The sequence below is a fragment of the Sturnira hondurensis genome, unplaced genomic scaffold (genome assembly GCF_014824575.4).
Source record: "Sturnira hondurensis isolate 20B ecotype Veracruz unplaced genomic scaffold, ASM1482457v3 Scaffold0007406, whole genome shotgun sequence".
Taxonomy (NCBI): Eukaryota; Metazoa; Chordata; class Mammalia; order Chiroptera; family Phyllostomidae; genus Sturnira; species Sturnira hondurensis.
The window spans coordinates 16,954,541-16,966,325 of record NW_028080037.1 but is presented as its reverse complement, the minus strand read 5'-3'; the positions used below and the strand labels follow the sequence as shown (position 1 = coordinate 16,966,325).

At 49.5% G+C, this 11,785-nt stretch overlaps 2 protein-coding genes across 2 annotated transcripts; one reads left to right on the top strand and one right to left on the bottom strand.

The window, feature by feature from the left end:
* Nucleotides 1–1,066: 1,066 nt before the first annotated feature.
* On the bottom strand, nucleotides 1,067–7,351 carry CUNH5orf52 (chromosome unknown C5orf52 homolog). Its single transcript, XM_037052521.1, has 3 exons — nucleotides 7,007–7,351; nucleotides 4,811–4,919; nucleotides 1,067–1,371 (listed from the first exon to the last, which is right to left on the bottom strand). The coding sequence occupies exons 1-3, from the start codon at nucleotides 7,267–7,269 to the stop codon at nucleotides 1,153–1,155; spliced, it is 591 nt and encodes a 196-aa protein (XP_036908416.1). The 5' UTR covers nucleotides 7,270–7,351; the 3' UTR covers nucleotides 1,067–1,152.
* DUSP18 (dual specificity phosphatase 18) lies at nucleotides 7,349–11,563 on the top strand. The gene is made up of 2 exons (XM_037052522.1): nucleotides 7,349–7,797; nucleotides 10,781–11,563. Exon 2 carries the CDS (start codon nucleotides 10,851–10,853, stop codon nucleotides 11,415–11,417), a length of 567 nt encoding a protein of 188 aa, XP_036908417.1. The 5' UTR covers nucleotides 7,349–7,797; nucleotides 10,781–10,850; the 3' UTR covers nucleotides 11,418–11,563.
* Nucleotides 11,564–11,785: the final 222 nt, after the last annotated feature.

The following is an 11,785-nucleotide window of genomic DNA, read 5'->3' as shown; positions in this document are numbered from 1 at the left end:
ACCAGGCTCTTACTCTGTGCACTGTGCTGAAGTTGTAACAGAAAAAGGAGTAAGATAGTAATTTATTCAAAAAACAATGACTACCCTGTTTACTGGGCACTGAGGTTACAGAGATGCCATTAAGACATTCACAATGTGGTGAGGGAAACAGGGAGCAAACAAATGGCCAACCACGTGCTTGGTGCAGACAGAAGTGTCTGCAGGGCACAGACAGGAAGGAGTGGCCTTTTCCACTGGGACCAGGTCGGGGGGAAATGTCACAGAAGAGGCCTACATTGGATCTTGGAGGATCTTTGGTCCCTGCTCTCAGACTGTACAATCTAATCAGGAGTTTGGGACAATTATCCACACAACTACTACGCAAGGCAGAGTGAAGCCACCACAGGTAATCCAAGTTCAGGGGGAGGGGAAACCCATGTAGTTCAGACATGGTGGGGTGAGGGGCAGGCAAGAGGCAGAAGATCAGAGCAGCTTTACAAGGGAACTAGCACTGAGATAAGCCTTAAAGGATGTATTTCTTGAGCGCCTTGGGGACAATAAAGAGACATTCTAGAGAAGGAGTCTGTGCAAGCATGGGGAACTATTGGGGTGTAGTTGGGACAGCAGGCAGGCCAAGGAGTGGGGACTGGAGAGGTTGGGAGCCAAGCGAAGCCATCCCGATGAGAGCCATTGGAAATGATGAGCCCTGGGCCAGGCACTTGGAGGTAGTCCCTCGTTACTCCCCCACTCTTTCAGATAGGGAAACAGAGGTTCAGAGAGTTTACAAAGTCACACTGCTGACAGAGAAATAGCACTTGACCTAGGTCTATCTAATGCCCCACCCTGACCTCCTTACCACTGGAATGAAAGCTAGGCGTTACAGAGCCCTTCCTGTTGTCCCGGGGCCCCTGGCCTGGCATTCCACCTCAGACATGTGGGTACTGAAGGTCATCTTTGCTTTAACCATGAAAGCTGGCTCAGTTAAGCCCCCTCCACTAAGGCAGCAAGGGGACTATCAGGATCTCCTTTACAAGAACAGAGGGAATGGGGCAGGGCAAGAAATACCAGAATTGCAGGGTGTTTTGTGCTCCACTGCCTGCTGGTCTCCGTTTATTGTTCTACAATGGTGTTAGCTGGCTAGCTCCCACATCTCCTCCTGTCAGTTGAGTGTTTTCATGGTCTCCGGGCAGATAAACGGCCTTGACTAGAGCGGCTGGCTTTCTTGTTAGAATGCAGTGACCTTGCTCCTCGGGAGCTATCCAGGTACTGCCTGATATTCATGGATTCCCGTTTCCAGCGCCCCAGCTTTCTGATCTGGTCCATCATGAACTTTTTTTTCAGGTGGTCATGCAAGTGGCTCATCTTTTTCTTGGTCTTTTCTGCAGCTTTAAACTTACAAAAAAAAAGAGATGCGGTTAGGATAAAGAAAATACTCCACAAGAGAGACACCTGCGTTGCTCCAACGCAGCGGGGGCAGGGGGCAGGGAGTGGAGGGGGATGTGCCAGCTGGATCCAATGTTCTATCAATAATTTGACTCACAAGGAACCTCAGTTTCCCTGTTTGTAAAATGTGGGCATTGAGTGAGATAACTCCTAGGGCACGTTCTGACAGTATGCAGCCTAGGACCCTGATTTTGACCTCACCACCTCTCTTTGAAGACGAGTCAGAAAGAGTTGGGGGAGGGTGTAGTGTACAGGTACATCTTGTGTCTTCCCTTTCCCACTCTTTAACTCCTATTACCATTCCCTACTCATTTAGTGTGTCCCACATATTGTGTGAGCCGTCTCCTACATCACATTGAACTCTAGTTATTTCTTATATCATTTTGCCATGTCCCCAATAAGACAATACACTCTGCACGTCCCATCCACTATCTTATTTACTCGTTCACTTATTTATTCCAATTACCTAGCTGTGGAGAGGATAGGAAGAAAAAAATCAGCTGCATGTCCTCACAGAAACTGCAACATAGTCAGGAAGATGAGGCACATGCCCAACTATTTCTAAGCAAGGTAAAGAGTGATACATTCCTTTAAAAAGCATCGAGTTCAAAGAAGGGAGAGAGCAAGAAAAGCCTCATGGAGCCTTGGCATATAAATTGTGGGGGAGGATTGGGTTTTGAAGGGTTGGGCAGTGCTGAGCATTACCTCCCAGGCGGGAGGCAATCCTGAGAGTTCACACTTTAACAAACTCGCCTAGGGATTCTAAGCACCGACATTGTCTCAAAATGCACACAATGTACACAAAGGAATGCTCCATGAGGCGATGTTGTCACAATGATTTGACAGAGAGTTGGTACCTGAGTGGATCTTGGGAGCAAAGGATAAAGAGGGAGGGTGGGTGGCAGAAAATTTGGACACTAAAGGACATGGTGCAAATCCCTTTCAGTTACTTGATAAAAATATAGATCCCAGAGATTCTAGCTTAGGTTTGGATGGGGCCTAGAAATCTATATTTTTATCATGTATCTAAGTTGATGCTGATACAGCCATTGAGAAGGTAAGTGGCTGCTTTGTATCGCTATTTTCTAATAGTTCACCCCTGTGACAGCAGGCTTTTTGGCCTAAGCCAGTGATCTCACCTTGAGCTTGACTTTTACCATGGATCAGGGTCTCTCAGCCTTGACTCTTTTGACACTTAGGACCAGGTAATTCTTTGTGGGAGGGAGCTGCCCTGCACATCCCTGGCCTCTACCTACTAAATGTTAGTAACATCGCCCACAAACACTCTCACGTGTGCTCCCAAAAATGTCTCCAGACATTGCCAATGTCCCCTGAAGGGCAAAACCATCCCCAGTTGAAAGCATTGGTCCTCTTTCAACCGGGGATGAGAAGAGGTATCAGCATCGTTGTTCTCAGAGTGTGCTCAGAGGATTCCCAAGACATTAGATCTTAAGATCCTGAGAAATCGGTGGTCAGTCAAAGTTGCCTCTTCCCCTGAAGTGAGCGCTTTGGGGGGAAGACAGAAACACTGCCATGCTGCCACTCAGGCTTCAACTCTGCTGAGCTGCTACAAGCCGGGCCCTCAGCAACGCGCTGGGTCTACAACCAAGAAGACAGTCTGGGACCTTAAGGGAGACCATCCTGCACCACAGTCAGTCAGACCCAGGTTTGCAATTCTGCAGTGATGCACCCTGTGACCTTAGTGAAGTTACTCTGTCTCTCTGAACCTCAGTTTCCTGAACTCTTCAATGGGGCAATAATATCTACTGAATGTTGAACGCATAAGATACACAAGGGCTCAATTCAGCTTTAAAAGAACTCCGGGATGGCATAGCCCTCTGGTACACATAAAACCTGGGAGAGTTTCCAGTTACGGTATCTCGGAGGCACTCACCCTGCTTGCCAAAGGTACAATATCCCCCACCCACTGGTTATAGAAGTTGGACCCAACCTCTTCTGGGCCAGTCCAAATGGCTTATACCACCTGGCCACAGTCATTGGTGCCGCGATGGGTCATCTGGGCCAACTGGAGGCCTTTCCCAGGATTTGTCTAACTCCAGCAACAGTGAAAGCACTCCATTTCCTTTCTGGGCTGCAGGCCAGTTTCCTGTGGCCACACTCCCAGGGCAGGCCACAGACAGCTAGCCTGATGATGATGCCAACAGGCAGAAGGAAGCAGAAAAGGAGGTGAAGAGGGAGAGTGGAAGACACGCCCACTGGTATTGGAGCCCCTGGCTTCTTTCATGCCAAACATTGTGACCCTACCCTACCCATCCTCAATAATGTGGATCTGGTTCTCTGTTTTGCTTGACCTAGTTCAACTTCAGTTTGTGTTACCGGCAACTGAGAGAATCCTAACATCCTATTTTACAAAGGAGAAAAGAGAGGACTGAACGAAATGTGATTTCCCAAGGTCCCATGAAGCTGGCCTGCTCCCCCCCCCCCAAGTCCACCACCCTATTTTGACTACAGCAAGTCCCTGGAAGTTTAGCAGAGGGGGTTTAACAACCAGGCCGCTACTCTTCTTTTGGTCTCTGTGGCCCGTAAGAGGATCTGGCACCATTTCTCAGGCCTCCTCCTCTCTCTTCAATGTCAGAATCCCAGGGGCCCATCCAGATTTGGCCCTGGAACATGCAGGGAAGCTCGACAGACGAAAGAAGGGGGCAGCAGCTCAGCTAGGTCAAACCCTAGTTGTCCATAAGCAAACACTAGGAGATCCTCAATTCTTATGTGAAAAATGGGGAATAATCCGTAAAGGAAAAAAACTGACTGAGCTGTGTTGATGCCATTTCAAGCTCTAGGACCCAAGACTCCTTTTTATGGGAGATAATAGGAATCCATTCATGGATTCCCTGAATAGAAAGGTAATGGGCTTTTTTTTTTTAAATTCTCACCCAAGGACATTTTTTTTTCATTGCTTTTAGAGAGAGGAAGCGGGGGCGGGGGGGGGGGTGGGGGGTGGGGAGAGAGAAACATGATTGGTTGCGCCCTCTCACACTCTCCCGGGGATGAAACCCACCACCCTGTCATGTGCCCTGACAAGGAATCAAACCCATGACCTTTTGGTCCACCAGACAACCCTCCAACCAACTGAGCCACACCAGCCAGGGATATGTGCTTTGAGTGGGGGGAAAATGGTCGCTCGAGCCAAAACATGAAATCCTTTTCCCAGGCTCCCTTGGCACAGGAACAGCTGTGACACTCTGGGCAAATCAGTAACCCACAGTCTCCGTGTCCTCTGGAAAATGGGACTTGCATTAGAGCACCATGGTGATTCCCTACCGCCTCTAAGAGCTGCGATGTCCCCCAAAGTATCAATGAGAGTGAAATAAATGTGGGTCAAGCCACTAACGCCCTCCAACAACACAAAAGCTTTTGAGGACTTTACCTCCATCTCATGGAGTCGTTGTGCATTGAGGTTGTCACGAATAATCACCCGAGATAAGTGGCTCTTGGGTAAAAATTTTGTCACAGCTGCTTCCCTGGAATTCATTAAGCTGAAAGGGGCAGAGGAAGGTGGTACAGGTTGAGACGGGTGGGGCCTGATATGATGGGGTCCTAGGATAGTGGCTGAGGCCTCACAGGTTTCTGGGGGGAGGCATAGCTCTACCATAATTGTCAGAGGAGCAAGGGAGGCCTAGGTTTCTTCTTGTGGAAAATGTGTGTGAAAGGAGTAGTTTCTTGGATGCTGAGAGGAAAAGCCATCCTGAAAAGGAAGTAGACAGAGCAGTCCACAAAGGAAGTGTCGGCAAGGACTCAGAACTTCTGCTGGAGCAGCCATCTTTAGGCAAAACTGCAGGATGAAATGGGAAACGGGGGTCTCAAAGAAGAGGAGCAAAAGTTGTAGGGTTGGGTCCAAAGGGCTGAATTTGAGGGGAGCCGAGGTGGGCGTACTTGCTCCAGAGCCCAGGTCTAAGGGGGCGAAGAGACAGGAAAAAAGAAAATAAAGAGTTTGGGCAGAGGTTAGGTTGGTTAATAGGGGAATTCTAAGGGGAAAGGGTTTGGAAAATGTCAAAGTGAGAGAAGTATGGGAAGAACAAATGTTTGAGGAGACTCTGCCAGGTGAGAGGTAGAAGATGAGGTGGCATGGGATGGGGTAGGGTGCAGTGAAATGGAGCCAGGTAAAATTAGAGATAAGGATTTGGTCAAAATGAGGAACTGGTCAAAAGTGGATAATATCAGGCACTGACTCTTCACTGTTTGATCATTTGGTTACAACACAAAGTGGTTTTGCAATTATGCACCTTTAAATGTTGTTACCCATTTCAAAGGAATTGCTCATATTTTCTAAAATGTGGAAATTAAATGTACAGCACGGAAGAAATTGAATGCATTGTGGTTAGGTCATTCAATAAAATACTCCACAGTTATGAATGAAACAGATATTCATATTGTATGAAATGGTGAGAAAAGCAGGCTACAAAATGGTGAACTTTTTGGTGACATTCCTCCCCCCCAAAATGGGTAAACATGTAGTAGTAAAAACATATATGAATGGATCCAGAATAATATACAAAATATTAACAGTGGTTGTCTCTGGTCATTCATATTGATTTGTCTTGTATGAATTTTTTATAATAATTGTATACTACTCTCATAAAACAAAAAACACAATATTTAAAAGGAAACATTTTGAAGGATTAAAAAAATTTTTCCAATTCCTTTTCAGCCAATTTGGATCCATGGTTTTTACATTCATGAACTAGTGGAAATAAATGGCCCCAATCTCTCATTTACAATTTTCAGACACCAAGGCATGAGGTGATGAAAAAGGCTGGTTTAGAGATTGAGATGTCACATATAAAAGTCCCCCAAATCCTGTTTTAAAAAAAAGATTTAAAATATTTAAAGACATAAAATACTGTTTACCTATTTAGTGGTGCACCAAATTTACCAGTACTTCCTGGGAAGGAAGGAAAAGGCAGTGACTGGAAATATTTCCTTTCAAGTAATAAATGATTATTTTGAACCAAATTGTCTTCCAAAGCAAGGCCTCTGTGGGAGCCTGGAGCATGCTGGCGGGAGGTGTGAAATGGAAGTGGGGAGAAGAAATTGGGGGCTCTGGGAACCAAGGCCAGGCTGAGGGAATTGAGGGCTTTCTCTCTGGGGACTGAGGCCAGACTGAGGCCGAGCAGGGGGCACTGGAGTTTTCGCAGGGCGCCTGGAGAACACAGAGGCTGAGGAGAGGGGTGTCAGGCTGGAGGGGACCTACGCCTCGCCGGGCTCTAAGGAAGTTCAAGGCTCCGTCCAAAGGGCGCTGGGGACCTCTGGACTACGCGATGTCAGGCCTGCGAGATTAAGCCTGCTGGGTGGGTGGGTGGATGGGTGGGTGGGAGATGGGATTTCCGGTTTCTCCCCGTAGTCAGGGCCGAGGCGACTCGGGCTCCTGGCGGTGCGAAGAGCTGAACTGGGAATGAGCTGGGGACCGGGGCAGTGAGGCATCCCGACTCTCCCGGGGTCTAGGAAACAGCCAGACTCCGGGAGAGACAGCCGGGACCCCAGGGGCCAGCTGAGGGGGCCGGGGTGCGGGGGAGTTCGGCTCCCCCGAGGTGTCTGACGACCGCTCCGGGCACCCGGGCCGCACCTGAAGAGCACTAGTGGCTGCGAGGTCCGCGGGCGCAGGAAGACGACGTTCGGCTGGGTCCCTAAACTGACTTCGGGGCTGAATTTACGGCGCCAGAAAAAGGCTGAGGCCGAATAGGTGCCAGAACTGGGGGTCGTCTGGATGGCGGCCGTATTGACCCTGGGCAAGCTTAAGTTCCATGAAACCGAGGGTCTTTGCTGCTGGGCAGTCTCGTACTCCACGTCAGCGAGCGACTCAGGATTAGGAGCCAGATTGGAAGCCATTCTGGGTGGACCGGGAAAGATGCGCTGTGAGCAGGGGCGGAGACTCAGTGACCGAAGGGCGGCCCGTTGCCCCGGAGACAGGAGAATGGGGTGGGACAAGGAAGAGCCGACGCACGGCGTCCGAAAGGCCGAAGACACGAAGATTGTCCCTCGGCGGCTGCCGTGGCGTGGCCCGGCAATTGCCATGGAGACGGGCTAGGCCAAAGGAATGGGCTGTGCCTGCTGAGCAGATCTTACTGCTCCAGTAGGGCGCTCTGACCCCTGCGTGTGATCTTGGGGCGGGCAACTCGGGGAGTCCGGGCCGGGCAGCTCCAGGGTGAGGAGAGGAGGCCGAGATTTCTCCGAAGGCTAGGCACGGCGAATTCCTCCCTGAGGCGAGGGACCATCATTAGGGAAACCAGAGCACCTGGCCGCCAGGGATCGTGGCTCCCGGGTCGTGACCTGTCTTCTCTTCCCACAGATCCCCGTCTGAGTCTTTGGGAGCGGTTGCTTCCTGAACGAACCTGCCCTCGCGCCAGCGGGAGTGAGGTAAGACCATTTAGGTCTTGAAACCCAGCAGATGAGGAAGTCCATTACAAAGCCGGCTTCCCAGGAAACCTATCTGGCTCTCTTCTGGAAGCGGCACCTTGCTCCTGTTAACCAGTGGACTTTGTTCCTCGTGTATAACCCAGAATTAACAAACACCCCACGGTGTTTGCCGAGTTTTCCCACACATAATGAGACCAGGAGGACTGGCTTTCGGATCTGCTTTGTGACCCTAGACAGGTCCTTTAAAAAATTATTTTAAAGAGAGGAAAAAAGGAGAGGGAAAGAGAGAAACATCCACGTGTGAGAGAAACAGTGATCTGTGGCCTCTCACATCCCCCAGCCGGGGACCTGGCCCGCAACCCAGACCTGTGCCCTGACCCGGAATCAAACCGGGGTCCTTTCTCTTTGCTGGCCGATGCCCCACCAATTGAGCCACACCGGTCAGGGTGACAGGTCCTTTTCCACTCTCTGTCTTACTTTCCCCATGTGTAAAATGTAGATATTAACTCCAGACATGTGCCTATTATGTTGCTTTGAAGATGGAACCGAGTAGGGAAACCAAAGGCTTTGTAGGCTCTAAAACGGCGAAACTGAGCATCAGTGGCGTTGCTCTTTCTCCACCTCCCTCCCCCTCACTCTAAACATTCTTTGTGTCATTTCTTCAGGTGACCTTTGCAACTTCCTAGCCCAGGGCTAGAAGTAAATTCCTTTAGTCTTCACTTGCTTAATGCCCTGCATTTTAACTTCCTTAACAAGAGCAAGAGTAGTTATTTCTAGAAGGCTCTCTCTATGCCAGGGTCTGTATTAAATACTTTACCTGGGTTACCTCATTTAATCATTAGAAGATCCTCCTAAGTCCATTACAGTGGAGAAGATCCTCCTTAGTCCATTACCTCCTAAGGTAGGCACTGTTACCCCTATTTTCCAATTGGTTTGCACCTGTCATTGTTTAGTGTCTGTGTCTCCCACTATGCTGTGAGCTCTGTGAGAGACAGGGCCATGGCTGTCGTGTCCATTGTAGTATCCCCAGCACCTAATGAATATGACTCTCCTGCCATCACAAACCTCACTCTCAAGAGCAGTATCCTGCAACTTTTTGCCACTGTGATGAACAGCAGTCTCCCCTATTCCTGTTGTCCACTGGGCACTATGGGGAGGAGGGTATCCGTCCACTTTTCTCTAGGTTTTTGGATGAGAAGATCCTGAACATTTAGGCTTCCAACTGGGTTGGGGGAGGGAGTATTTTTTTTTTAAGGACAAACCAGCCCCATCTGCTGCTCCTGGGGTGAGCCTAATACATTTGATTCTGGGGCATTAGTAGGTAGGATTTGCCTATGCAGCCTTTGTCCTTCCTCTCCAAGAGCCTGAGAACCACGCTCCCCTTCACCGAACCCGTCCCCAAAATTCTAGAGAAATATAGCCAGAGAACTCATCCTTTCCAGAAGTCTTCTCAGAAGGCAGAGTCATGGTTGGAAACATTCCTTCATTCAACAAATATTTGTCAAGCAGCTACTTGTGGGGACACAGAGCTTGGCACTGGTTACACAGTAGGAGTGAAGATAGACGCAGTGACGTTGCAATAGAACTCCCAAATCAAGGCAAAACCACATCTTCAGGAAGTGTTAAGAAGGAGAAGACACGGGGCTTAGAAAGCCTGGAGCACAGACTTGATCAGATGTAGGAGGGGGCTGTGATCCTGGAAGATCTCCCTCTGGAAGTGATCCTTGGCTAATGCTCGTTCATTGGTCCTCTGCTGAAGAGAACAGATTAGGATCCGACAACTTTGTAAGGAAAGGGACTGAGCAGCAAAGGCCAGAGAGAACCAGATATCCATATGGCACTGCAAGTGGCTGAGCCCAGCTGAGGCCCTTCAGGACATAGGGAAGTCCAATAAGAAGATGAAGAGATAGGCAGGAGCCAAGGCAGCCAAGCTAAGGGGCTCCATCTCACTCTGACAGTGGGCGGCCACTGAAATATATTGAGCAGGGGAACAAAACTTCAGCTCCTTATTTGTTTGTGCCACGTGAGGACTGCCATTTGGTTTGAGAGGTGCTCTGAATCCAAATGCTCCAATTTCAGTGAAATGTGAAGATGTACTATTTTTACAGCTTTGTTCAAAACTGGGAGTGTAAGAGGCCTGGGATTTCTTGGGAGAAGGCAGGAGATTCCGCCCCACCCTGGAGTGCATGCCACAGTTCTGTTGTCCACAGCATCCTGCTGCTATGGCATGCCTACATGAAGCCCCTCTGCTTCTCTGCACTTGCCATTTGGGGGTGGTGTGGTGCCCCTTAAGCTGGCCTGCAGGAAGCTTTCAGTGACAGTCTTCCTCGGGCTCTCCTTAGAGGCAAGGTGTAGGAACCTGGCTAACGATGTACATGGCTAGCTGTTGCACATGGGCGTGTGTTGTCTCTTCAAAGAAATGGTTCTTGGAGAGGGGAAGCTAAACCCTCCTCTCTCTTATACCCCAGTGACTCCCAGCACATTGGTCTCTGGTTTTAGGACACTGGTTCAGAGTCTCACGATTTGAGCATAAAGTCAGAAGAGGAGGGGGACCATGTGAGTTCCCACTTAGAGGGGCTGGAAGGGAAGGGAGGATATTGAAGAGAAGGGAGAAGAGGGCTGTGTGAGCCTAGGTGGTTAGGTCAAGACTCAGCAGTTGGCCTGCCCAGCTAAAAATGTGGGGACACCTTCAGTGCCAGGCTCAGGGTTGGTCCTTTGTCCTATAGTGCACATTAGGACTCCTGAAAAGCATGGCGAAAATGTATATCCATGCTTCTCACCCCCAGAGCCTACTCAGTGGATTTAGGAAGAGATTGGGTATCTGCATTTTTAGTAAGTTCCCTGGGTCATTCCAGTGTGGTGGTCAGAGGACCACTTTGGGGAATTCTGCCGTAGGCCCATCCATCCATTTCCCAGAAATCTCCTGGGGTTGGCCTAGTCTAGCTGGACTCCTGCCCTCTAAACATTCTCTCCCTCCTTGCAGTTTTCCATGGACACAGCCTAGCAGAAAGATGCAGCCTTTATGTCTCACTGGCCACTGATCCACCAGCCTGATGACAGCACCTCCGAGTACATTCCCAGTTCAGTTCCAACAGCCCTCGGTCAGCGGCCTCTCACAGATCACCAGCAGCCTGTACATCAGCAATGGGGTGGCTGCTAACAACAAATTTATGCTTTCCAGCAACCAGATCACCTCGATCATCAATGTCTCAGTGGAGGTGGTGAATACCTTTTATGAGGACATCCAGTACGTACAGGTGCCTGTGGCTGACACACCCATGTCGCGTCTCTGTGACTTCTTTGACCCCATTGCTGACCACATCCACAGTGTCGAGATGAAGCAGGGCCGCACACTGCTCCACTGTGTGGCTGGTGTGAGCCGCTCAGCTGCCCTCTGCCTCGCCTACCTCATGAAATACCACGCCATGTCCTTGCTGGATGCCCACACGTGGACCAAATCTTGTCGGCCCATCATCCGGCCCAACAATGGCTTTTGGGAGCAGCTCATCCACTATGAGTTCCAGCTATTTGGCAGGAACACCGTGCACATGGTCAACTCCTCTATGGGATTGATCCCTGATATCTACGAGAAGGAGGTCCATTTAATGGTTCCTCTGTGAGCCATGCCACCAGCTCCTGCACCAGGGTCAGAAGTGCAGATCTGCCACTGATCCTACACTAACATCTGAACTTAAACATTCTCCTTTTGTGATACAGAAACAACCAGATGATGCCTTTTATCAGAGCAATAAAAAAAGGAAGCGTGCTGTAGCTTTTACTCTTGTAATCTGTATCTTTAAAGATTAAACTCACTAAATGGCAAATGGTAAAGATAAGTCTCCTACCCTGTGAGTGACAGGTTGTGGCTGTGGGCTGGAGGGAAGAGTGAGCAGGGCAAATCGTGCCTGGGTCAAATGGACCAGTGCTCAAAGTATGTGGCAGGACTGTCACCCTGCAGCCTTCCCCCAGACCAACTAACCAGGAATGA